This window comes from Heterodontus francisci, chromosome 6 (genome assembly GCF_036365525.1).
Source record: "Heterodontus francisci isolate sHetFra1 chromosome 6, sHetFra1.hap1, whole genome shotgun sequence".
NCBI classification, from domain to species: domain Eukaryota; kingdom Metazoa; phylum Chordata; class Chondrichthyes; order Heterodontiformes; family Heterodontidae; genus Heterodontus; species Heterodontus francisci.
In genome coordinates, this window is record NC_090376.1 from 120896953 (window position 1) to 120924659 (window position 27707).

Genomic DNA, 27707 nt, shown 5'->3' on the forward strand with positions numbered 1-27707 from the left:
AGTTGTTTAAATTCCTCTCCGGAATATGGGAGGAAGTTTTGTATTCTGGATTTCTCAATATTGATTAATGATATTCTCCATGATCAACAGCGGGCAGTTCAGTTCCTGAAGAATAAGTCGAATTGTGCCAGTTTCCTATTAAAATCGTAGAATCTTAGAGCACAGGAGGAGGCCATTCAGCCCATTGTGTCTATGCCAGCCCTTTGAAAGAGCTATCCAATTAGTCCCACTCCCCTGTTTTTTCCCCATAGCCCCGTACATATCTCTTTTTCAAATATTTATCCAATTTCTTTCTTTTTGAAAGTTACTGTTGAATCTATTTCTGCCATCCTTTTGGGCAGCACTTTCCAGATCCCAACAGGCTTGAGGGAATAAACCTTGGGTCAGTAAGTAGATTAGATTGGGTGTAAGGTTCACTTTTGGCAGTAGTAGGTTGCCTTCCTGATTTTTTTTTTTCCTTTCATTCGATTTCAGTGGTTTATATCAGGTAATCAATTCATCATCATCAGTTTTCCAATCCTGCCAAAAGTGAACATCCACTGCTTTTGGATTTGCAATGTTGATTTGGGGCAGAACTTGTAACATTACATAGAATTTACAGCACAGAAACAGGCCACTCGGCCCAACTGGTCTATGCTGGTGCATGTGTTCCACACGAGCCTCCTCCCACTCTACTTCATCTCACCCTATCAGCATATCCTTCTATTCCTTTCTCCTTCATGTGTTTATCTAGGTTCCCCTTAAATGTATCTATACTATTTGCCTCAACTACTCCCTATGGTAATGAGTTCCACATTCTCACCACTCTCTGGGTAAAGAGGTTTCTCCCGAATTCCCTATTGGATTTATTAGTGACTATCTTATATTTATCGCTCCGAGTTTTGGTTTCCCCCACGCATGGAAGCATCATCTCCACGTCTACCCTATCAAACGTTTTCATGTTCTTATGCTTGGAACATTGAGCAGTTTGAGGTTTGAGTTGTGTTAGATTTATCAAATGGAAACTTTCCACTGACATTGGTGGTTTAATTAAAATAATGTGATATGACTGGCAGAGGATGGAGAGCAGTATGAAGCCAAGCATATCAACAAGGTCAGGAACAGCATAAGTTGTTGATGTTATGAGAGAATATTTTCTTAGGCATCTGCATTATTATATTCGATTGGATAGCTTTGGATTCTGAAAAATAGCCTACGGTAACCTTTGCACAAGACACATGAATCGTTCTCATTTATTCTTGTAAAGGTAATTGTGCTGATGCAATTATGCACTGTCAGTTTATGTTGAAGTTTTATACATTTAATCAGCTTAAAAAAAAAAATTGCATTCAAAATAAGTGAATTGCTTTGATCTTTTGCTGCACTGGTAACATTTATTCAACATCCTCTCAGCTTAACCTTAAGGCACTTCTCTTTCAGGAAGGTGCCCGACTGCATTAATCCTACTGAGTCCTCACTCTACAGAAGCTGCCTGATTTACTGAGTGTTTCCAGCATTTTCTGTTTTTATTTCAGATTTTCAGCAACTGCAGTGTTTACATTTTTGTATGTTTATAGATGGCTGGTCGTGCATTTCCTCTGCTATTTTGGTAGCTGTAAACGATACACCCAATATCAGCAATCATATCAATTAGACGGCATTCTAATTCTCTAGAATTTACAACATAAAGGCCATTTGGCCCAACTGATCTATGCCAGTATTTATGCTCCACACTCTCCTCCTCCCACCCTACTTCATCTCATCCTTTCAGCATCCTTTCTCCCTCACCTGTGTATCTAGTATCCTCTTAAATACATCTATGCTCCCTATGGTAGCGAGTTCCACATTCTCACCACTCTCTGGGTAAAGAAGTTTTTTCCTAAATTCCCTTTTGGATTTATTAGTGACTGTCTTCTATTTTATTGACCTGTAGTTCTGGACTCCCCCACTTGTGGAAACATCTTCTTTACATCTAACCTATCTAACCCTTTATAATCTTAAAGATCTCAGCCAGGTCATCCCTCAGCCTTCTCTTTTCGAGAGAAAGGAGTCGCAGCCTGTTCAGTCTTTCCTGATAGGAACAACCTCTCTGATCTGGTATCATCCCTGTCGATTAGAGCCTCGAATGTGATTCTCACAGTTAAACATTAAACTGGTTGTTAGGCTTCGAGTGGGTGCAGAAGAGATTTACTAGAATGGTCCCAGGGATGAGGAACTTCAGTTATTTGGAGAGACTGGAGAAGCTGGAATTGTTCTACTTGCAGCAGGAAAGGTTAAGGAGAGATTTAATAGAGGTGTTCAAAATCATGAATTTACTCTAATAAGGGAAAACCTGTTACCACTGGCAGGAGGTTTGGTAACCAGCGGACACAGATTTAAGGTGATCAGCAGAAGGACCAAAGAGGGAGAAGATAATTTTTTTTTTACACAGCAAGTTGTTGTGATCTGGAACGCGCTGCCTGAAAGGGCAGTGGAAGCAGATTCAATAGTAACTTTCAAAAGGGAATTGGATAAATACTAGAAAAGGAAAAGTGTGCAGGGCAATGGGGAAAGAACAGGGGTGTGGAACTAATTGGATAGCTCTTTCAAAGAGCCAGCAAAGACATGATGGGCTGAATGGCCTCCTGTGCTGTATCATTTTAAGGAGAGGATAAAAGTCCATTCATTGTTGCCACTGGAATTAAGTGTGTTTCTCAGCAATTTATATTCTTTATACAAACGGGTAAAATAAGCAAATGAAAATCGTGTTCTATGTTCCATTCTAGTGAAAGACGCCTAAAGCACAAGAACTAATCATTTTCAATTTCACCATATGAATACCTGAATATAAAATGGCAGCATCTACAAACTGAACAGAAACAATTGAGCTCACAGTTATAGCCAGAAGAACAAGCTACAGAGCAAGGTTGTTGATTGATAGTTGTTCTGATGACAACCCTAGTAAAAGAAAATAAAAGAGGCGCTGCGTTCCACAGGGCCTTTCATGGCCTCCCAATGAAGTGCTTTTTTTTGAATTCCTGTCACTGTTGTGATGTAGGAAACACGGCAGCCAATTTATGCACATCAAGCTTCCACAAGCAGCTTTGTGATAATGATCAGATAATCTGTCTGTGATGTTGGTTGAGGGATAAATATTAGCCAGAGCACCAGGGGGAACTCGCCTTCTCTTTGAAATTTTTTTTTTTTATTTCCAAAATATACTTTATTCATAAAAATCTGCAAAAATTACATCGCCAAACAGTTTCAAACAGCATCAAAAAATACAAACATTGCAAGGGAGATCAGTTTCCTTCTATACTATCATGAGTTTCTTCACAACCCTTCCATTTCACAATTGTCATGCCAATTACCGTTTTACATTTACAGCAAATGAAAATATTAACGATACAGTTCGAGGGGTTTCCCATGGATCCAGCCCCTCAGTTCAGCTTGGTGGGGGGGACCTTACACTGTGGTCTTTCCCCATTGAGCCTTTGCTGCGGCTGCCCCAAGCTTTAGTGCGTGCCTTCTCTTTGAAATAGTGCCATGCAATGTTCCCTCTAAGCTGCATGGCCATGCTGCAACCATAAAGTCCCCACACAGGTCATGCACAAGTTGGCCCCTTTAAGTTACTGCACGTGCATGTCTGTAAAAAAAAACATTTCAAAGGCCATGCACTTTGGTCCCATGGGCTCTTTTGCACCCACCTAAGAGGGCAGACGGGGCCTCAGGTTCAACATCCATCCAAAAGTACTGCACTGGGAGCGTCAGCCTAGATTTTATGTCCAGTTCTCTGGAGCGAGGCTCAAGCTCACGAGCATCTGACCCTGAGGTGAGACTGTTACCCACTGAGCCATAGCTGATGCTACTCTAGCTGAGCCAGAAAGAGAACAGGTCTTGATGACTATGCTGCTGATAAGCTCGATACAAGAGAGGCAAGCTCTCCGGCAGGTTTTACAGACCTAAACCACTCATTGAGGATCATCAGGCTGTTGCTGTTCACGATTCCAGTGTAGTTGCTTCTCCTCCTGGTGATCCATACGCTGGTGCTCATGATGGTTAACATGGATTTATCTGTCTACTCACCAGCTCATACGTTCAACCAACAGAAATTCTAAGCTGCCAGATTGACATTTCGTGACTTTATTTATTACACTTGATTATGTACATGTATCTCCAACCCGGGTTGTGTTTACAGCAACTATTCTGAACTCATAGAATCATAGAACAATGCAGGAGTGTTCTGATCAAAGACCTGAAACATTTACTCTCTCTTTCTCTCTCTCCACAGATGCTGCCTGACCTGCTGAGTATTTCCAGCACTTTGTTTTTATTACAGAACGGAAGGGGTCCATTTGGCCCTTTGTGCCTGTGCCAGCTCTTTGAAACAGTTATTCTATTAGTCTCACTCCCCTGCTTTGTACCTGTAATCCTGAAGATCTTTTCAAGTGTTTATCCAATTCCCTTTTGAAATTTATTATTGAATCTGCTTCCACCGCCCTTTCAGGCAGCGCGTTCCAGATCACAACAACTCACTGTGTAAAAAAAAAAAAAAATAAATAATTTTCCTCATCTCCCTGCTGGTTCTTTTGTCAATTACCTTTAAATTTGTGTCCTCTGGTTACTGACCCTCCTGTGTGTACAGAAGTTTCTCCTGCATTCCCTGTTGGATTTATCAGTGACTATCTTATGTTTATGGTTCCTAGTTTTGGAATCCCACACAAGTGGAAACGTCTTCTCCACGTCTACTCTATCAAAACCCTCTAAAGCCCTGTATCCGGTTCCCCCCTCCCCCAGCCGCCCTTTCTCTAGAGAAACAACTGTTCAGTATTTCCTGATAGCTATAACCTCTCGGTTCTGGTCATCGTTGTAAACCTCTTTTGCACCTTTGCCAGTTTGCCAGTGCATAGTACTGCAAGTGTGGTCTAACTAAAGTTTTATATATGTTTAGCATAATGTTTATCTGTTTTTCAATTCTATTCCTCTAGAAATAATTCCCAGTGCTTTACAGTTTTTATAGCCATGTTAACCTGTTTAATGATGTGATTTGTTTACTCCTCTATCCTATGTATACTCTTTTTGTCAAGGCGGATGTGGCCTCCTTATTCTTCCTACCAGCCTGCACCACCTCCCACTTACAGAACAAGATTTCCCACTCTTCTTCCTCTTCTTCTTTCTTATCTTCTTTGCCTCTTGCTTTCCACCCTCCTCTTATTTGCCCCCCCCCCCCCCACCTCCTCTCTTAAACATTAGTGATTCTGTTTCAGTGTATCTCTTGGAATTATCTTTGTTAAAGCAAGTAACAGTAGCTTGCACTGTAATGCCATCACTGACTCTCTGGAACTGTGGTATAGTTTACAGCCGTATTTCCAGTTTTCAACCTGACTTCACATTTACTCATTAACAATGTAAATGAAATAGAATGAATGAAAAATATTTCCTTCCCTGTCTAAGCACTCGAGCAGTAAGGATTAATTCAGAAATATTTAACCCGTGTAGGTACTTTCATATTAAAACAAGTCAATAATTTCCTACAGATTCATAAAACTTGAGCATAAAATTCTGCTGAAGTGGCATATTAGTGATATGGGATATCGCAACAAATTGATCTACAAAAATAAATAGCTTGGTATCATTTTCATATCTGTTTAAATGATTAATTAATTTTTATTACAAAATGTTAAGTAGCCATTAGGGAAACAGAAACCTTGTGAAGTGTAGTTCCTGGAAGCTATCACTGTAAAAGCTAAGAGCGATTGAATGGTTAAAATGATCGTATGATTTCACTGAAGATTTGAGTCAGTGGGTACTTATGCTATTCCCTGTAGAGAACTGATACCACTTTTGTATGATGGGAAAGGCTTATAATGGGATGTCTGGTTTGACAACCCATTCGATGGCCTCCTAAGATGCCGAGTGGGGAAATGAGGTGCCTCCCACAACAGATCTTAGTGGACAGGTCAATGTGATGTGTTCCATGGTCTGGGACTCATGGCCACAATTGCACATCAGGTCATCCCTCACCTTCCACTTATGGAGCAGGTGGCTGCAACGCCCATGCCCTGTGTGGATTCAGTTGAGGGCTGTCCACTGTCTTTGAGGGAGCTTGAAGACAGGAACCTCTGCTGTTGACCCAGTGATGAGGGGTTGGTTTTTTTATGCTGCATGCGTCCCCCAATTCCATCCATCTGAACAGTGGGTTGATGCCAGCTCCAGGAAATGCGGCAGCCAATTTGTGCACAGCAAGCTCCCACAGACAGCAATGTGATAACAACCAGATATTCTGTTTATTTGTGATGTTGGTTGAGGGATAAATATTTTCCAGGACACCATGGAGAACTCCCCTGCACTTCTTCAAGATAGTGATGTGGGATCTTTTATACTCACAAGAGGGTGTGCAGGCACCCACTCCATAAGTGGAAGGTGAGGGCCTCTGTTTAACATCTGATCTGAAAGATGGCACCTCCAACAGTGCAGCCCTCCCTCAGTACTGCACTGGACTTTGTGCTCTAGGGCTATTTATGGGTACGTTACTACTGTTTCTGCACAGATAAAGAAATGATTTAAAGCATATTGGCACAATGGATCATGCTAAATAACTTGTTAACATTTACTCTGAAATCAGACATTCATCTTCAAGTGATGCAGTGAGCCATGATTCAATCAATGCATTCAAATTTACAATGAACACCAGCTCATTAGAAAAGTACCTCCAAAATTTTCATTAAAACTAGCTTAGTTCAAAATAACGCATCTATCTAACAGCAGTAAGGCTTATCTCTTTGAAACCTCTCGAGGCATGTTGATGATTATAGAAAGAAGCCTTTAGACTTGGCTGATTTTGATTGTTGTATTTTGATGTTTGATGGTTTGATTAGAATCCCAGCAAACCAGGGACCTTCAGATTTTACTGACTTTAGAGAATGATGCAGCACTGGAGGCAGCCATTCGGCCCATCGTGCCGATGCCGGTTCTGTGAAAGAGCTATCCAATTAGTCTCACTCTCCTCCCCCCACCCCTCTCACCATCCCCACCCCTCCCCCCACCCCTCCCCCCACCCCTCCCCCCACCCCTCCTCCCACCCCTCCTCCCACCCCTCCTCCCACCCCTCCTCCCACCCCTCCTCCCACCCCTCCTCCCACCCCTCCCCCCACCCCTCCCCCCACCCCTCCCCCCACCCCTCCCCCCACCCCTCCCCCCACCCCTCCCCCCACCCCTCCCCATCCCCTCTCACCATCCCCTCTCACCATCCCCTCTCACCATCCCCTCTCACCATCCCCTCCTCCCCCATCCCCTCCTCCCCCATCCCCTCCTCCCCCATCCCCTCCTCCCCCCATCCCCTCCTCCCCCCATCCCCTCCTCCCCCCATCCCCTCCTCCCCCCATCCCCTCCTCCCCCATCCCCTCCTCCCCCATCCCCTCCTCCCCCATCCCCTCCTCCCCCATCCCCTCCTCCCCCATCCCCTCCTCCCCCATCACTGCCACCACCAAGTAGTTTCACAATATTTTCTTCACAAAAATCAGATTTGCATACCAAGGCACCTCCATCATTGCATAGTGCATGTGTTGTGTTTGATGTCACAAATGTAAGATGAGTGCCTCTTTGTCAACAGAAAAGAAACAAGATCTGGACAATTTGTATTTATTTAGGTGTGAGAACTATTTATAACTTCTTTAAAACAAAAAAAATCTGTTGATGAAAATCTTCTCATCTGGGATGAAAGTTGGGCTGTTTCTATCAGGTGCACAATCTGCTTTGCCACATTACCAGCAGATGCGCTGAAGGTGAAAATGTACCCACTGAGTTTTTTTTTAATTGGTTGTAAAAGTGACTTTAATGGTCCTTAGCACTGATGACAATTAACAATGTGAAACTTGTACATGCTTAATATCCCAGGGGTCCGCGAGGTGAACTTGCTATATTTCTCTTTGAGGGAGTAATTGAATTTGCATAATGGCCCCATCTTATCCATTAGGCAAATCAGCAAGAGGAGGGAGAACTTTAATTAAAAATACATGACCAAGTCTTCACTCATCCTGACCGGCATTGGAAATAATTGTACGTGAGACCAATCTGCAATGTCAGTTTTATGCCCAGTGACAAATTGGAAAGTCTGGCCAAGTGTATTTATATATCATAATATATATTGGAGCAGAGGAGTTCTTCCTGGTGTCCTGGGGCCGATCTTTATTCCTCAACTAACATCACTTTTTTTAAAAAAAAATTATCTGGTCATTATCATGTTGCTGTGTTCAAATTGCCTGCCTTGTTTCCAGCTTACAACAGTAACTGCACCTCAACAGTACTTCATTGACTGTAAATTCCCTCTGCACCCTCTCCAGGGCCTTTCTAAAGTGTGGGGCCCAGAATTGAACACTATACTCCAGCTGAGGTCTGACGAGTGTTTTATAAAGGTTGAGTGTAACCTCTTTGCTTTTCTACATTATGCCTCCTATTAAAGTCAAGGATCCCGTATGCTTTTTTTAAACAGATGCTTTTGGACAGATTATAGCTCATGGTCTAGAAATGAAAGCCTGTCTATATTGTGAACATGCTAAGCATTCAACTTGATGAATTGCCTTCTATAATGTTAAAAATCTAACCTTTGCCTTTTTTTTTTCAGAAAATGATGCAATCTTCCATTTTCCACATGTTTGTTCTGAGTATGGTCGCTGTTGATGTCACTGTAGCTGCCAGCAATTACTACAAGGGGGAGAATTCCAGGAGCCAGTACGATATGTTTTATCTGGCAGAGGTGTGTGCCATAAACTACTTGGATATTTCCTGAGAGAAATAGCAAAGCCACTCTAGTTCAAGAGTGTTTTAATCACATGCCATTCTCTACTCCCTTATGCATCCTGATATACCTCGAACTGACTGGCTTCAGCCAGTGTCTGACAGTGTAGAAAGCTGTCAGCTTGCTCCCTGGATGTGTTTTCTGATTGGAAATGCCAAGAGGTAATGAGCTGACAGCAGACCGAAACATCCAAATGCTTTACGTGGTGACTAGTTCGACTTGTTGCCACCAGTTGAGTAACGGGCAGCATTAGTTACATAACAGTTCCTGGAAGCAACCTTATTTTAAGTTGAAGTTTATATCACATAGTATTTACAGCACAGAAACAGGCCAATTGACCTAATTGCCTATGCCAGAGTTTGAGAAGAACGTACGTGCATTTCTGTAGTGCCTTTCACAACCTCCGAGCATCTCAAAGCACTTTACAGCCAATGATGTACTTTTAAAGGGTAGTCGCTATTATAATGTAGGAAATATGCCAACCGATTTGCACACACGGAGCTTCCACAAACAGCAATGTGATAAAGACCAGAAAATCTGTTTTTGTGATGTTGGTTGAGGGATAAGTATTGGCCAGGACACTGGGGAGAACTCTCCGGCTCCTCTTCAAAATAGTTTCATGGGATCAACTCCATTGATCATCTTAAATATCTCAATTGCCCGACTGTCAAGTGAACAGAGCGTTTTTAAGACTTGATTTTTACCTCATAGTTCATTTTTAGTTTGCAAAAAGTACAGTTTGTTATTAAAATGTACAGAAATGTTGGAAAAGCAAACGACCTTCTCCAAAAAGAGCACCAACAACTTTCTGACGTGCAGAGGGCAGTTGTCAAATTGTGTTCTCAACTTTCACTTAAACAAGTTTCCAAATTTCCCCAAAGTTACCTGAAATGACAAGAGAGATGCTATTCTTCGGAAATTTAAAGTTAAACAAATCTCCCTTCGAACATCAAGCTGAGTTTTAACCAGACTGGCTTGGGAAAGATGTCTCTTCTGTATTGTCCACGTGAAACACAAATATTTCAGTAACATTTATCTGTCAGTGGACCATAGAATCTTATTGTTTTGGCAGGAAGACTGTGATTGACTGTTTTCTCAGAATAAAATGTGCTTACTGTTTTTTTTAAAAAACTGGATGGTACATTGGATATTTCCAAATAAGCATATTCATTGTATCTTGTGATAATTTTAAATGTTGATGTGGTGCAAGAGGTTATAGATTCTTGCAGACAAGATATGCAATTAATGAACCTTTATTTTTTTTAACTTTATTTATTCATTCATAGGATGTGGGTGTTGCTGTCAAGGCCAGTATTTATTGTCAGCTGTGGCTCTGTTGGTAGCATTCGCCCCTTTCAGTCAGAAAGTGGTGGGTTCAAGTTCCACTTCAGAAACTTGAGCAAAGAAATCAGGACTGACACTTCCAGTGTAGTACTGAGGGAGTGCTGCACTGTCAGAGCTGCCATCTTTCAGATGAAGTGTTAGAAGCCCTATCTGCCCCCTCAAGTGGATGTGTGATCCCATGGCATTATTTCAAAGAAGAGCAGGGGAGTTCTCCCAGTGTCCTGGCCAATATTTATCTCAATCAACATCACTAAAACAGATTAACTTGTCATTATCTCCTTGCTGATTTGTGGGGGTTTGCTGTGTACAAATTAGCTGCCACATTGCATTACACGAGTGACTTCAAAAGAGGTTATGATAGAAATGCAAGTTTTTTTTTTATTGCCCACCTCTAATTGCCCTTGAGAAGGTGGTGGTGAGCTGTCTTCTTGAACTGCTGCAATCTATGTGGTGTAGGTATGCAGTGGTGTTTGGTGGGTCGGGACGGTGTGTGACTAGAATGGGAACTTGCATGTGGTGGTGTTCCCATGTGTCTGCTGCCCTTGTCCTTGTCGGTGGTAGAGATCACGGGTTTGAGAGGTGCTGTCAAAAAGCCTTGATGTTTGTACACACTGCAGCCACTGCGCAGCAATGGTGGAGGGAGTGAATGTTGAAGGTGGTGGATGAGGTGCCAATCAAGTGGGTTGCTTTGTCCTGGATGGTGTCGAGCTTCCTGAATGTTGTTGGCGCTGCACCCATCCAGGCAAGTGGAGTGTATTCCATCACACTCCTGACTTGTGCCTTGTAGATGGTGGAAACTTGTACAAATTAAAGTGTATCACTAATGTAAACACCTATTTTATTTATTAAATGAGATGCGCTCAGGCAAAGACAAATAAGTTTAAGTTGTCAATTTTAGATACAGGTATTTAGAATCTGCTGGTCCTGCAAGTTTGTTTGAATATTGGAGGTTGAGTGATTTACTGACTGATTCCTCGGGTAGATGTCTGATTTAATCCTATTAGCGCGAGCCAGAAGAATTGGGAAGCAAAAGTGGAAAAATAATTCTGGCTGGACAAAAAAGTCTTTGTATGTTTAAATCCCAAGCGAAGCAGACATATTTCTAACACATCAATGCATGTAATAATTGAAAAGAAACTTTCTTAATATAATTACTGTTGCTTATTCCATGTAAATTATCCTCAATCACTAAGGCTACTCCTCCCTCTCTTCCATTTTCCCTATCCATTAGACCTTATAACCTGGTATATTTAGTTCCCAGTCTAGACACAGTGGCGCAGTGGTTAGCACTGCAGTCTCTCAGCTCCAGCGACCCGGGTTCAATTCTGGGTACTGCCTGTGTGGAGTTTGCAAGTTCTCCCTGTGTCTGCGTGGGTTTTCTCCGGGTGCTCCGGTTTCCTCCCACAAGCCAAAGACTTGCAGGTTGATAGGTAAATTGGCCATTAGCAATTGCCCCTAGTATAGGTAGGTGGTAGGGGAATATAGGGACAGGTGGGGAAGTGGTAGGAATATGGAATTAGTGTAGGATTAGTATAACATGGGTGGTTGATGGTCGGCACAGACTCGGTGGGCCGAAGGGCCTGTTTCAGTGCTGTATCTCTAAACTAAACTAAAACTAAACTAAATGTTCTTTAATAAGCAAGAGTTGCCTAATTTGCTAGGAATGGAATACAGATTGTTACTGTGAGGAAGAGTAGTTGGAGCCAGAATCCTAGATGCTTTTTTTTAAAGAGAAATAGCTAGATTTTTCAATGGGATGATAGTTATTCTAAATGAATGAGATTGAATGTACTATAGGGGTTTATTCATTGATCCTGTGATAAATTTATTTTGATGATGACATTCGTGCATTTTTAGAATAGAATTATAGAATGGAATCTTACAACACAGAACGAGGCCATTTGGTCCAATGTGTCTGTGCTGGCTCTCTGAAAAGGCTATCTAATTAATCTCACTCCCCTGCTCTTTCCCCATAGCCCATACTATTACAGTCATGATGGAAACATGTGCGACCTTTCCAGTTTGAAATGGAGGTCATTGTTAATACTCAAATAGTGTAAACAGGTCTTTGTTACAGGCTCATTATTAATTTGTACTTCAAAATAAAGCATACCAATTTGTCTGATATTTCTGAACTCAAAACCTTTCTTACAAGGTAAATGCATTTATTTTAGAAAATCTATTAATTCTGATTAACATTTGGAAACATCTTTCATGTTTATTTTCTTAAATTGTCTTTTAGGTTGCTTTCACCATCTTGTTTGACCTGGAGGCACTTGTGAAAATCTGGTGTTTGGGTTTCACTGGTTACATTAGCTCCTCCCTTCACAAGTTTGAGCTACTGCTGGTGGTGGGAACAACGCTGCACATTTATCCAGACCTCTACCATTCTCAGTTTACATATTTTCAGGTAACCTCACAGATAATTGTGGCCTTTAATTAAAGGGTAGCCTCAATGTAGTACTACAAGCAGAAAGCCCATGAAGTAAATATTTATCTGGTGCACTTCAATCTCTTGTTACATGTAACATTGTAACTAGAGAGGATGTTTTTTGGCGGCTGAAATTTCTGAGTAGTCGGGAGCATGGATATACAGAGGGCTGGGGGAGAGTGGTCCTGATGTCCATGCCAGGGAGCATCCTCCAGGCTGAGCTGCCCAGAGCACATGGAACGAGATGGTGCTGCACATTTGTACAACCTCGAGCACCCAGAGAGCACAGTCACAAGGACAGAAACCCCACAATGTGAAATGAGGCAAGGGCACCCACAATAAATCTATCGGGGTCTTCGAGGATGCTGAGGAGATTTACAAGAATGGTACCAGAGGTGAGGGACTTGAGTTTATGTGGAAAGACTGGAGAAGCTGGGATTGTTCTCCTTAGAGCAGAGAAGATTAAGGGGTGATTTAATGGAGGGGTTTTAATAGAATAAATAAGGAGAAACTGATTCCATCCGGAGGTTTGGTAACCAGAGGACACGGATTTAAGGTAATTGGGGAGATGAGAACTTTTTTACCCAGTGAGTTGTTGTGATCTGGAACGCGCTGCCTGAAAGGGCAGTGGAAGCAGATTCAATAGTAACTTTCAAAAGGCAATTGGATAAATACTTGAAAAGGAGAAATTTGGAAGGCTATGGTGAAAGAGCAGAGAAACAACAACAGCAACAACTTGTGGACTTCCAAAGAGCCAGCACAGGCACAATGGGCCAAGTGGCCTCCTTCTGTCCAGTAGGATTCCGTGAAATGTGGGAACTTTTATAATGGGATCTTCCATAGGATGCATTTAAAATAGGAGCGTTGAATACATATTGTAACCCAATTAATATGTTTGATATATAATTAAGGACAGTATTGTAGATTTTTATTCATTCATGGGATGTGAGCATTTATTGCCTATCCCTAATTGCCCTTGAGAAGGTGGTGGTGAGCTGCCTTCTTGAACCGCTGCAGTCCATGTGGGGTAGGTACACCCACAGTGCTGTTGGGAAGGGAGGAGTTCCAGGATTTTGACCCAGCGACAGTGAAGGAACGGAAATATAGTTCCAAGTCAGGATGGTCTGTGACTTGGACGGGAACTTGCAGGTGGTGATGTTCCCATGAATCTGCTGCTCTTGTCCTTCGAGGTGGTAGAGGTCGCGGGTTTGGAAGGTGCTGTCTAAGGAACCTTGGTGCGTTGCTGCAGTGCATCTTGTAGATGGTACACACTGCTGCCACTGTGTGTCAGTGGTGGAGGGAGTGAATGTTTGTGGATGGTGGGCCAATCAAGCAGGCTGCTTTGTCCTGGATGGTGTTGAGGTTCTTGAGTGTTTTTGGTGCTGCACCCATCCAGGCAAGTGGAGAGTATTCCATCACACTCCTGACTTGTGCCTTGTAGATGGTGGACAGGCTCTGGGGAGTCGGGAGGTGAGTTACTCGCCGCTGGATTCCTAGCCTCTGACCTGCTCTTGTAGCCACGGTATTTATATGACTATTCCAGCTCAGTTTCTGGTCAATGGTATCAATAAATATGAAACCATATTGACTTTCAATTGTGCATGAGAACTATTTGACTTTTTAAAAATAAAAAAAGTATTATTTTCTCAAGTTGAAATGTAATTGTTTCTTTAATTTTTCTTTCTGTCAGGTGCTCAGGGTTGTCCGACTGATTAAAATCTCCCCAGCTCTGGAGGACTTTGTATATAAAATATTCGGGCCTGGGAAAAAGCTTGGCAGTTTGGTGGTCTTCACAGCCAGTCTTTTGATTGTGATGTCCTCCATCAGCCTTCAGATGTTCTGTTTTGTGGAGGAGCTCGACAGATTTACAACATTTCCCAGGGTCAGTATCTACATAGTTTTCCTCTTTTTGTAGCAACAGCAGCTTGCACATTTATGTAGTGCCTTTAACACAATAAAACTCCATTTACCTGCCTTGGCTCCGTATCCCTCCCCACCCTCGTCTAACAAGAATCTATTGATCTCTGATTTAGATTATTAATTGCACTAGCGTCTAATGCTTTTTGTAGGAGAAGGTTCCACACTTTTGCCACCCTTTCATGAAAAAGTGTTTCCTAACTTCTCTCCTGAATGGCCTGGCCCTGATTTTAAGGTTATGTCCCTATGTCCTAGACTCCCCACCTAAATGCAGGAAAGCTGGAATATAATCAGGAAAATTCTGGAAACACTCAGCAGCTTAGGCAGCATGTGTAAAGAGAAGAATGAAGGATTAAAATTTCAAAGCATGAAGTCCTCAACATGTCCCTCTGAGCTGCTGAGTGTTTCCAGCATTTTACTGTTTTTATTTCAATCTGTCCAATGTTTGTTGGTTTTCTTGGTCCTCGCAATCATCTCAGGATAGTGAGCAAACGAGCAATGTTTGTGGCAGAAGCCACAGTAACCAAGATAGGTGCACATATTTATTCTGTTTTTGTAACCAGTGGTAGTTGGTCCTTGAGAAGTAAAGATTTGTCTTTATCTCACACCTTTCACAACCTCAGGACATCTCACTGCACTTCACAGTCAATGAAGTACTTTTGAAGTGTAGTCACTGTTATTGTAGTGTTGTACTGTGTTCTTAAGTCTTCATTAAATGATAACCGCAAACTTTATATTCAAATTCAACACAAACACTATTTATTGTCTTACTTATCTACATTGTATGTTCTCAGGTCCTGGCCTTTTCCTCTCTGGGGGTGTGTGTGCTCTGCCAGCCGTGTGTTTGAATGTGCCTCTCAAAATTGTGTCTCTTCCTTTATATATGTATGATAATGTCATCACTTGCCTGGTCTCTTAAAGGTACAGTTTCTTAAAGATGAAGTCACCAATATACTATATTACAATATCCCCTTTTAAATTTAAAGTTTACCCCTTTAATAATTAACAATTACTCTCTAGCTACTTAATGTAAAATTTTATTGAACAAAACTCGGTTGGACTGAAGTTTGAAAATTTGGAGGGGAGCGGTTTCAAGCACACCACCCTCAACAACAGACTTCTTCCCCCTGGCTCCTTTCATCAATGCAGGATATAGTCTTTAACTCGAACAGGAATCAATGAGGTCTCGATGATGGATCTTGCAGTATCGATCTCGTCTCTGCTTGGTTTGGCTGAGCTGCTTCTTCAGTTGTCGCAGGTGTGAAGTCATCAAGTTGTTTTCACTGTCGTCTGGAAGTGTTTAGCATTTAAGTTTTTGGAAGAAGGTTAAATTTCTCTTCACAATATAGTTTCCTTTCTTCATGATGGGCATGCTTCCTTTTCTCTGAACTACCGTAAGCAGTCTTGGTCAAATGGTGAGCTAATTTTAGATGTTTTCTCTTGTTGAGCCAGGACTTTGTCTCCTTTTATCTCTCTCTCTGTCTTTTGCGAGCATCTGGCAGTCTGCATGTGTCTTTATCCTCTGTTTTTGACTCTTGTCTCTATCCGTCAAGCTTTCTGTTGAATGAGTGTAGGGTTGTGTGGGCGTGAATTGTGGCAGTTCGCACTTTATCTGTCTTCCGTTTAGAGCAAAGCTTGGTGATATATTTGTGGTCGAATGAGGGGTTGCCCTGTAGGCTCTTAGAAATATGAAGAGTTGTTTACAGCTCTTTCCTTCAGCGTGAGCTATTACAAGCTAGCCAGGAAGGATCTAAAGGGAGAGCGAAGAAGAGCAAGGAGAGGACACGAGAAGTAATTGGCGGATAGGATCAAGGAAAACCCTAAGGCTTTCTATAGGTATATCAGGAATAAAGGAATGAATAGAGTTAGATTAGGGCCATTCAAGGATAGTAGTGGGAAGTTGTGTGTGGAATCAGAGGAGATAGGGGAAGCGTTAAATGAATATTTTTCGTCAGTATTTACAGTAGAGAAAGAAAATGTTGTCGAGGAGAATACTGAGATTCAGACTACTAGGCTAGATGGGATTGAGGTTCACAAGGAGGAGGTGTTAGCAATTTTGGAAAGTGTGAAAATAGATAAGTCCCCTGGGCCAGATGGGATTTATCCTAGGATTCTCTGGGAAGCCAGGGAGGAGATTGCAGAGCCCTTTGTCCTTGATCTTTATGTCGTCATTGTCGACAGGAATAGTGCCGGAAGACTGGAGGATAGCAAATGTTGTCCCCTTGTTCAAGAAGGGGAGTAGAGACAGCCCTGGTAATTATAGACCTGTGAGCCTTACTTCGGTTGTGGGTAAAATGTTGGAAAAGGTTATAAGAGACAGGATTTATAATCATCTTGAAAAGAATAAGTTCATTAGCGATAGTCAGCACGGTTTTGTGAAGGGTAGGTCATGCCTCACAAACCTTATTGAGTTTTTCGAGAAGGTGACCAAACAGTTCGATGAGGGTAAAGCAGTGGATGTGGTGTATATGGATTTCAGTAAGGTGTTTGATCAGGTTCCCCACGGTAGGCTATTGCAGAAAATACGGAAGTATGGGGTTAAAGGTGATTTAGAGCTTTGGATCAGAAGTTGGCTAGCTGAAAGAAGACAGAGGGTGGTGGTTGATGGCAAATGTTCATCCTGGAGTTTAGTTACTAGTGGTGTACCGCAAGGATCTGTTTTGGGGCCACTGCTGTTTGTCATTTTTATAAATGACCTGGAAGAGGGTGTAGAAGGGTGGGTTAGTAAATTTGCGGATGACACGAAGGTCGGTGGAGTTGTGGATAGTGCCGAAGGATGTTGTAGGGTACAGAGGGACATAGATAGCTGCAGAGCTGGGCTGAGAGATGGCAAATGGAGTCACAGCATTATAGGAAGGATGTGGAAGCTTTGGAAAGGGTGCAGAGGAGATTTACTAGGATGTTGCCTGGTATGGAGGGAAGGTCTTACGAGGAAAGGCTGAGGGACTTGAGGTTGTTTTCGTTGGAGAGAAGGAGGAGGAGAGGTGACTTAATAGAGACATAAAAGATAATCAGAGGGTTAGATAGGGTGGATAGTGAGAGTCTTTTTCCTCGGATGGTGATGGCAAACACGAGGGGACATAGCTTTAAGTTGAGGGGTGATAGATATAGGACAGATGTTAGAGGTAGTTTCTTTACTCAGAGAGTAGTAGGGGCGTGGAACGCCCTGCCTGCAACAGTAGTAGACTCTCCAACTTTAAGGGCATTTAAGTGGTCATTGGATAGACATATGGATGAAAATGGAATAGTGTAGGTCAGATGGTTTCACAGGTCGGCACAACATCGAGGGCCGAAGGGCCTGTACTGCGCTGTAATGTTCTAATTCTAATATGGTTTTCATTAGGGTGCAATTAAAACATTCAACCTCTCCATTTGCTCTCGACCGTAAGGGTTTGATTCTTTGATGGGTGAATCCTAAGTGGGTAGCAAAATCGGCAGATTCATGACCATTAAATGGCAGCAATTGTCTGTTCTTACTGTATCAGGTATCCCTCGTCTTGTGAAGACGGCATCAAATTTGGGTAAGTTGCTCTTGCAGATGTCGATGTCACTATTTCTACATCAGGATATCTGCTGTAATTATCTATTATGATTAAAATATATTCACCAGCGGGAAAAGGCCCTGCAATGGTTTGTGATCTGTCACGACATTAAACTTTGCTTCGTATAAGTGGAAATGTTCTGCTCCCCATACAACTGCGAGCGTTCCTTTTTCTGTTCTGTGTATATCTTGTTTCTGTGTCTGCTTGCACATGATATTGTTTTGTTGTCTTGGCAGAGCATGGTTCAGAGACCAACTGGACTAGCATGTACTATCAACTCAGTGTGTCTTCTGGGATCGAAATAAGTCAGTGTTTGTCAGAGTTTCCTTTAAGTTCGGAAATGCCTGCATTTCTGCCTTGTCCTATTTCCAATTGACATCTTGTCAAGTGAGCTGTCAAAGTGGGGCTGTGATAGAGGCACACTTTGGGATAAATCTCACAATGTACGATGCTAATCCTAGGAAAGATTTGACTTGTTTTGCATTTGCTGGAGGATCTGCGTTCAACATTGCCTCCACCTTCTTAGAATCTGGAGATAGACCTTTTTCATTAAATTTGTGTCCATTTGAACTTCACTTCTGTCGCTGAAAAAGTGCACTTGTCTTCAATGAGTCACAAATTGTGCACTTGGAGTCGATCCAAGACTGCTTCTAAGTGCTTGTCATATCATGCTCGTGTTCTCCCATATACAATAATATCATCTGAGACACCCTTGGCACCATTTAGGCCTGTAAGTCTTTCTGTTACTGCTGATTGAAAGATTACAGAGGCTGCGTTTACTCTGAACATTAAGCACTTGTACCCTCTTAATCCAACAGATACTGAAGGTATTTACGTATCGACTGGATTCATCCTACTTAAATTGGTGATATCCAGCAGTCAAATCCATGGTATTGGAGATTGTTGACCCATTCATGTCCTCAATTATCTCCTCTAGCCTTGGCATTTGGAGCCTTTCCTGTTTTTATCACTTTGTTGGCCTTTTTTATCACTCTCATGTCCACGCAAATTCATACTTGTCTTGTGGATTTGGGGACTACAACAATTGGACCGATCTGTGGCATTGGCCCTTCTCTTTTTTCAATGATGTCCAACTTCTCCAGTCTGTCCAATTCTTTCTCTATTCTTTTCTGGTATGGAATGGAATCCTCCTGTTGTTTGGGTTGGACTGACTCATCTATATGGAGCTTGATTTTCTTGTTTTTCACTTTGCCGATGCCTTTGAATAATTGTGAATTCTTTTTCCGAATGTCTTTTTTCATCAGGTAGTTCTGTCCGCTGATGGTGTTGATCATGAACAGCTTCAATTCCCTGGCAGCTTCGAAACTTAACAGATTTCCCTTGCTTGAGTCTACAACATGGAACCTAGTCTGACATGTGGACCCATGGGAGGATTTCAGAGTAACTTGGATGATCCCTAGGGCCAGTAGAGGAGTATGTGATCCGTAGGAGAAGATTTTAGATATCGGCTTGTTCACTTGCAGTTTCTGTTTTCTCTGTTACTTGTGGAATGTCTGGGCATCCATTATGTTGACTGTTGCTCCTGAGTCAATTACTGCAGAGATTGTCAAATTGCTTATGAACACATCGCATATGGGCAGGCGTCGTCGGTATTTGTGGTTGTGAGCAACAAAAATCTCTCATTCTGCGAATATGTAATCTTCCTTCTGGCCTTCAACTTTATTAATGTCTTCGATAGGCATACTCTTGTGAAATGTCCCATTTTTTCTGCAGGTGTTACACTTCTTTAGTTTTTTTTTAATTTCCAAAATATACTTTATTCATAAAAATCTGTAAAAAATACATTACCAAACAGTTTCAAACAGCATCAGGTCAAAAATTACAAACAGTGCAAAGGTGAACAGTTTCCTTCAATACAATAATGAGTCGCCTCACAACCCTTCCATTTCACATTTGTCTTGCCAGATACATTTTCACATTTTACAGGAGATAAAATTTTCCCGATACAGTTTAAGGGGTTCCCCATGGATCCAGCCCCTCCGTTCAGCTTGGTGGGGGGACCTTACACGGTGCTCTTTCCCCATTGAGCTGCCCCAAGCTTTAGTGCGTCCCTCAGCACGTAGTCCTGGACCTTGGAATGTGCCAGTCTGCAACAATCGGTCGTGGACAACTCTTTGCGCTGGAAGACCAGCAAGTTTCGGGCAGACCAAAGGGCGTCTTTCACCGAATTGATGATCCTCCAGCAGCAGTTGATGTTTATCTCGGTGTGCGTCCCTGGGAACAGCCCGTAGAGCACAGACTCCTGTGTTACAGAGCTGCTTGGGATGAACCTTGACAAAAACCACTGCATCTCTTTCCACACCTGCTTTGCAAAGACACATTTCAGAAGGAGGTGGGCAACCGTTTCTTTCCCCCTTCCCCCCCCCCCCCCCCCCCCCCCCACAGCCACCGCGGGGGCATTGTGCGGAAGGGGTGAGACTTCGGGCATGCAGGATGGATCTGACAGGGAGGGCTCTTCTCACCACCAGCCAAGCTACATCTTGGTGCTTGTTTGAAAGTTCTGGTGATGAGGCATTCCGCCAAATGACTTTGGCAGTCTGCTCAGGGAACCATCTGACAGGATCCTTCTTTAGTCTGGCAGGACATATTTTGTAGTGAGGAAATGCACCACTGCAATGATAGCTTGTTCAAACATTATGTGATGTGAACTCTGTCTTGGTTTTTCTTGATGTGCCTTGGACCTTTTACTCCTGGGTTTCCTCTGTTCCTTTGTGTTTGGTCTGTTTCTCTGGTGAAACTTTCCACGTGTGGTATTCACTGATTTCTGTCGACAATCCTGACCTGGCCTCAGGAGATTCTCATCTTATTTGCCTCTTTTCCTTGTAAGACTTCAGCTTGTCTTTCACTGGCTTGCAGCGTTCTCACAATATTGAGTAACCTTTGCAAGTTTAACAATTTTCCCTCTTTAAGAGCTTGCCTTTTTAGTCTTGGTGATTAGCACATCATAATGATCTGGGAGATAACTTCTTTGTCCACATCTGTGAAGTTGCAATTCTGACTCAGACCTCTGAGTCGTGTCACATAATGGACTTATCTTGTTTTACTTGCCTGAAGACATAAATTTCGTAGTGAGTATTTTCCCTGGGTTGAAAATATCTTGTTAGAGCATACTTTGCTGCATCATAATCATCGTCCGTTCCGGTGTCTGTTAGTGTATTGAACATATCATTGACTATTGGTCCAAAATAGTGTAGGAGTAAGGCTGTCTTTCTTGGGTTGTAACGATATCGAGCGTCACTGTTAGGTGTTCGAATCTTGCTAGCCATTTGCTCCACTGTGGCCTTGGGTTGCTGACTGTCTCTGTAAAGGCTGGAAAGAGTGGCAGTTGTTGCACAGACATGGTGATTGTTTTTTGTAAAATCTGAAATCCTTAGTGCAAGACTTCTGTATGTTCCTGGATTGTCTGTATGGTTTCTTTTTTTTATTTAATCCTCGATGCCAGAAAAATGTAGTGTTGTACAGTGTTCTTAATCCTTCATTAAATGATAACCACATGCTTTATATTCAGATTCAACACATAAACTATTTATTGTCTTACTTATCTACATTGAATGATCTCAGATCCAGGTCTTTTCCTCTTGTGTGTGTATATGTGTGTGTGTGTGTCTGTTTGTCTGCGTGTGCCAACCAATATGTTGAGCGTACCTCTCAAAATAGTGTCCCCTCTTCATATATGTCTGATGATGTCACCAGTTGCATCAGTGGCCTGGTCTCAAAGGTACAGTTTCTTAAAGGTGAAGTCATCATTACGCTGCATTACGGTTGTAATCCAGGAAAAGAGGCAGCCAATTTGTGCACAGCAAGATCCCGCAAATAGCAAAGTGATAATGCCAGATAATCTGTTTTCGTGATGTCGATTGAAGGATAAATATTGGTTGCGGGGAGGACTGGCACCTACTTATCTCCAGACCACTAAAATTTGTCACAACAGGTATTGCTAACCTGGAAGGAGATGTATTTAAATAGATCTTGTGCTGAAATTTCCATATGGGCTGCTCTGTTTAAACTCCTCAGGTTAATGATAAGGCATTTTGATTTAAACATCAGCTTCAATTCAGTATTACCATTTCAATCCAATGGCATGACCTTTTTTAATTTCTTGAGGGAATGCTGGAGGAGCAAAATCTTTTACAATTTTCAACTAAAATATTCGATCCTGGTTAGGAAAGTACATAGAATTACATTCGGCCCAGCTGGTCAATGCTCCACACGGGCCTCATCCCTTTCTACTTCATTTCACCCCATCAGTATAACCTATTCCTTTATCCCTCGTGTTTATCCAGATTCCCCGTAAATGCATTTGTTATTCACCTTAACCACTTCCTGTAGTAGCGAGTTCCACATTCTCACCATTCTCTGGGTAAAGAAGTTCCTCCTGAATTTCCTATTGGATTTATTCATCACTATCTTATATTTATGGCCCCTAGTTTTAGATGCTTTCAAAAGTTTTCACGGCGTCTTAGGGCGGCACAGTGGCGCAGTGGTTAGCACCGCAGCCTCACAGCTCCAGGGACCCGGGTTCGATTCCGGGTACTGCCTGTGTGGAGTTTGCAAGTTCTCCCTGTGTCTGCGTGGGTTTTCTCCGGGTGCTCCGGTTTCCTCCCACAAGCCAAAAGACTTGCAGGTTGATAGGTAAATTGGCCATTATAAATTGTCACTAGTATAGGTAGGTGGTAGGGAAATATAGGGACAGGTGGGGATGTTTGGTAGGAATATGGGATTAGTGTAGGATTAGTATAAATGGGTGGTTGATGTTCGGCACAGACTCGGTGGGCCGAAGGGCCTGTTTCAGTGCTGTATCTCTAATCTAATCAATCTAATCTACCCTATTAAACTCCCTTCATAATTTTAAAGACCTCTATTAGGTTACCACAGCCTTCTCTTTTCTCGAGTAAGAAGCCTCAGCTTGTTTAGTCTTTCCTGATAGTTATAACACCTTAATTCTGGGATCATCATTGTGAATCTTGTTTGTACTTTCTCCAGGGCCTCTATGTTCTTTTTTATAATATGGAGAGCAAAGTTACGTCTCACTACAGAGACGTATTTAGTCACTTCCATTTCACTGAAACAGGAAGCTTTCAACTGATGGCTAATAAGTAACATTTTGAGAGTGATTAGAATTGCTGTGCTTTGCCGCAGCCTGCTGTGAAAAAGCCAAATTGCCCAAGCATGTCTTCAAGTAAAATCTGACAGAAGGTTAGCCAGTGTTCTTAGTAATTATAGCAATTCTCTTCCATACAAGACTATGTATGCTTGACTAATGTTTATAATTTTTGCTTGTTTTTCTCCAGGCTTTTATGTCCATGTTCCAGATTATTACACAGGAAGGATGGGTTGACGTAATGGATCAAACTTTGATCGCAGTAGGACGTGTGTGGGCACCATTGGTTGCCATTTATTTCATCTTGTACCATCTATTTGCTACGTTGGTAGGTTTACTCATGTAACAAAGCTTTTATTTGTGCATGATACTGGCCTTCATTTTCTCTTCAGAAAGAATTTGCATTTCTATAGCATCTTTCACAACCTCAGGATGTCGCAAAGTGCTTTACAGCCAAGGCAGTACTTTTTGAAGTTAGTCACTTGTAGGAAATGTGGCAGCTAAGCATAGCAAGCTCCCACAAACAGCAATGTGACGATGGCCAGATAATGTGTTTTAGTGATGGCCTTCGAGGAAGTGTTAGCCAGGACACAGGGGAGAATTCCCCTGCTCATCTTCAAAATAGTGGCCGTGGGATCTTTTATGTCCGCCTGAGAGGGCAGATGGGGCCTCGGTTTAATGTCTCATCCGAAAAATGGCACCTCCACAGTGCAGCACTCCCTCAGTACTGCACTGGGAGTGTCTGTCTGGAATATGTGCTCAAGTCTCTGGAGTAGGACTTGAACCCAAGACCTTCTGACTCAGAGGTAGGAGTGCTACCAACTGAGCCAAGGCTGGCACCAGAGTTGACCCAAAATTCTGTCCATTTACATATTTCGTTGAACTCCTCCTATAATTTCTGAGCTGCTTCTCCTGGTTCCCAAAATGAATTGCCAGAAAAATTCCTTGCTGCAATTAACTCCCCTGATTCTGCTAAAACCAACAAGGAAATGTGGGGCTTTTCTTTTTGTTTGTGAAAACTCTCGTGAGAAATCAACCAATAATTTCCATAATTTAAGAGGAAAAAAATCTCACACCTGTGAAGCAAAGCTGCTGACACAGCCTTTTAAAAAAAAAATAAACAAGTTCTGAAGACTAGGAAATTCAAACTTATGAATCACTAGATCTTTTTCTGTCTCCTTCCCATGGTATTAATTTGCTTACCATAATTAATTTTCAATAAGAAAAACTCTGCACCTTGTGGCCATAATTAGAAACCCAGGACAGGCATCTGAAGAAAATAAATCAGCCAGTATAATCAGAATTCTATTTTGAAGTACTCGAGGGCTGTAACCATGCTGATTCCAGATTGAAATGTGGCTTCCTGTAAACAACACAAATTGATGCCTGCCTCCCTGCTCAATCTCAGGAAGAAAGAAAGAAAGGGAGAGAGAAAAAGGGAAAGAAAAAAGACTTGCATTTCTTTAGCATCTTTTACAACCTCAGGATGTCCCAAACCGCTTTACAGCCAATTACGTACTTTTGAAGTGTAGTCTCTGTTGTAATGTAGGAAATGTGTCAGAAAATTCACACACAGCAAGCTCCCACAAACAGTAATGTGATAATGACCAGATAATCTGTTTTTTGTTTTCTTTAAATTCTTTCATGGGATGTGGGCGTCGCTGGCCAGGCCAGCATTTATTGCCCATCCCTAATTGCCCTTGAGAAGGTGGTGGTGAGCTGCCTTCTTGAACTGCTGCAGTCCGTGTGGGGTAGGTACACCCACAGTGCTGTCAGGAAGGGAGTTCCAGGATTTTGATGCAGCGACAGTGAAGGAACGGCGATATAGTTCCAGGTCAGGATAGCGATGTTTGAGGAGGGAGAAATGTTGGCCAGGACACCGGGGAGAATTCCCCTGCTTTTCTATCCTCTTGCACTTCTCCAGTTTTAATCGCTCCACTATTGGTGGCCATGCCTTCAGCTGCCTGGACCCTAAACTCTGGAATTCCCTCCGTAAACCTCTCCACCTCTCTCCTCTTCTTTATGACACTCCTTAAAGCCTACCTCTCCTGTCCTCTATCTCTTTATGTGGCACGATGTGAAATCTTGTTTGGACATGTGCCTCTGAAGCACCATGGGACGTTTAACTACATTAAAGATGTTCTGTAAATGCAAGTTCATGCTAGTGCACTGCCAACAGAACTCTTGCTCCCACCTGAGAGGGCAGGCAGGCCCTTGGTTTAACAACTCACCTGAAGGATGGCAGTGCAGCACTGCTTCAATATGGTGCTGCGAGTGTTGGCTTAGATTATGCATGCCCAAATAGTTCTGCACGGGTCCCATCGCGAGGTAATTCCTGGACCGTCTGCAACTGAGCGTCGGATACCAGGAGGTGCATGCGCACCTGACTCTCCTGCTGCACAGGAATCCCTCTTTCTCTCTAAATCCAGCGCAGTCATCGTCTGTCCCAGTGAGATGCTTGTGCTGAGCACAGCTTGCACTGTAAATGTGCAGCAGTTATTTAGTGAAGAGCTCTTTATGGCAGACTGCTTGAGTGATTTTCAAGCTGCACAACCTTGAATTCTGCTGTTCCTGGGATTCCCATCAGCATTGTAATTACTGAACAAAATGAGGTCATTAAAATACTGCTGGTCATTATATCTCATACAATTCTTAAGCAAGTACCAGAAGGTTGTGACAGAAATATCACATGGGTTTTGAAAGTGTTCTGTTGCATATAATCAGTACTGATGGAAATTATGCAAACGCTTTGTACAATATAAATTAAACTAAGAAGCATTTTGGCACATTTGTATTTAATAATTGTGTAAATTTGTAACAAATGGTTCGGTAAGCAGACTTAAAGTGCAAATGTTGCATTAATTGTTGTTGTAAAATTTCCCCATCAGTAGCTGAGAACATATGTAAAATGCTCATTAAAAATTGCAAAACATTTTTACCCCTCAACCAGCATCACAAAACACAGGTTATCTGGTCATTATCAGATTGCTGTTTGTGGGATCTTGCTGTGTGCAAATTGGCTACAGTGTTCCTACATCACAACAGTTGCTACACTTCAAAAATATTTCATTGGCTGAGAAGTGCTTTGGGACGTCCTGAGGTCATGAGAGGCATTATAGAAATTTAAATAGGGAAGGAAAATAGATGGTGTCAAAACAGTTGCAGGTGAATTTAAGCCCAGGACTGTTTACCATTCAGTTCTCTTGCCCCACACCTTGCTCATGACAATGATCGGGCCACATATTCGTGGTCCAGCTCGGCGCAACTGACCTTTTCCTCTCCTGACCTTACAAGGGTATCTCGGAGTTCAAAGTGCCATCACTGACTCCCAATCAGAAACTTGATCTTCTCAGCAGGAGAAAGAGCTGTTGGAGTGAAACTAATTGGATAACTCTTTCAAAAAGCTGCCACAGGCACAATGGGCTGAATGGCCTCTTTCTGTGCTTTGTCAACTGAGATTCCAGTCTTTGGCAGAATGGATATTTTATCCAATGTTTCAATCATCTTTTCTGCCCCCTTCACCCTGCATTGGGCCCCAAGCCCAGAGCAAGTTCAGAATCAATGGGAGGAATCTTCCTAGGGACCTGGAGATATGTTTGGAGGCGGCAGGGACCGGGTGGTGGAGGTGGGGGGCGGGGGGTGCAGGGAAAATCGCACTGCTGGTTCCCTGACATGTTCCTGCCTCCTCACGTTTTTCCTGGAGGCAGCTTCAGTGCAGTGATGGGAAGCCAATGATGGCTCATCAGCAATTTTCTGGTGGAAATGAGGTTTTACTGGCGTCACATGGGACCATCCCCCACCCTCCCCTGCTGTGTCTGCAGCTCGTCTGGTAACAGGAGGCGGTGCAGAGCGGGAGGTCAGAGTGCCACGATAAATAAACAAATAAATTAAATCAACCGCCTTAAGATGCAAATTACCAGCCTGAGGTCCTCTGCAGGCAGAGGCTTTGCAATTTCCTTCCAGTCTCCTGGAGACTGCAGTAAGGTACAGTGCAGGTGGTGAGGAAGTGACAGCCGTTGCCTCCAGCCATGTCACTCCTCCATTTTGTCTTGTCCTCTTGTGCCCCATGCACACCAGCAGCATTCTCACTGCAGACACAGTGAAGGCTGTCGGCTGGCCTTGAGGCCTCACACACTGTCTCATCCTCCCACACTGTCTCATCCTCCCACCTCCGCAACCCACTCACCATCCCCAATTGGACAATGATCCCAGAGGCAGCATCTTAATTGGGCGCCTTCTATAAAATTACTCTGGGAGGTGCACTGCTGCTGCGAATGGGGTCGGGACACAGAAATAGTCCCGACTGCCGAAAATTTTCAAAGTTTGGAAGATTCAGCCCAATGTGCTTAACAGTTGTGCGTTAAGAGTAGTGGTGGGAAGGTGACACATTATTGGGGGAGATTGAAGGGAGCTTATTCCCACAGTTGATTGTGTTACGCATGAGCTGAAACACTTTGCAGATACAAAATTTGGAAAGTTCAGCCAACCATAAGTGAGGCTTTGGAACTCTGCTTCCACTGCCTTTTGAGGAACAGAGCCTTTGAATATTTTTAAGGCAGAGGTAGATAGACTCTTGATAAGCAAAGGGGTGGAAGG

General features: G+C 42.7%; 1 protein-coding gene across 1 annotated transcript in view; it reads left to right on the plus strand.

Annotated features, from left to right (window-relative positions):
* nalcn (sodium leak channel, non-selective) overlaps positions 1-27707 on the plus strand; it is a 175149-nt gene that overhangs the window by 41099 nt on the left and 106343 nt on the right. Inside the window, exons 11-14 of the mRNA XM_068032929.1 lie at positions 8582-8713; positions 12342-12509; positions 14221-14412; positions 23302-23439. Of these exons, the coding sequence (XP_067889030.1) occupies positions 8582-8713; positions 12342-12509; positions 14221-14412; positions 23302-23439 (630 nt within the window). The remainder of the gene's footprint in view (positions 1-8581; positions 8714-12341; positions 12510-14220; positions 14413-23301; positions 23440-27707) is intronic.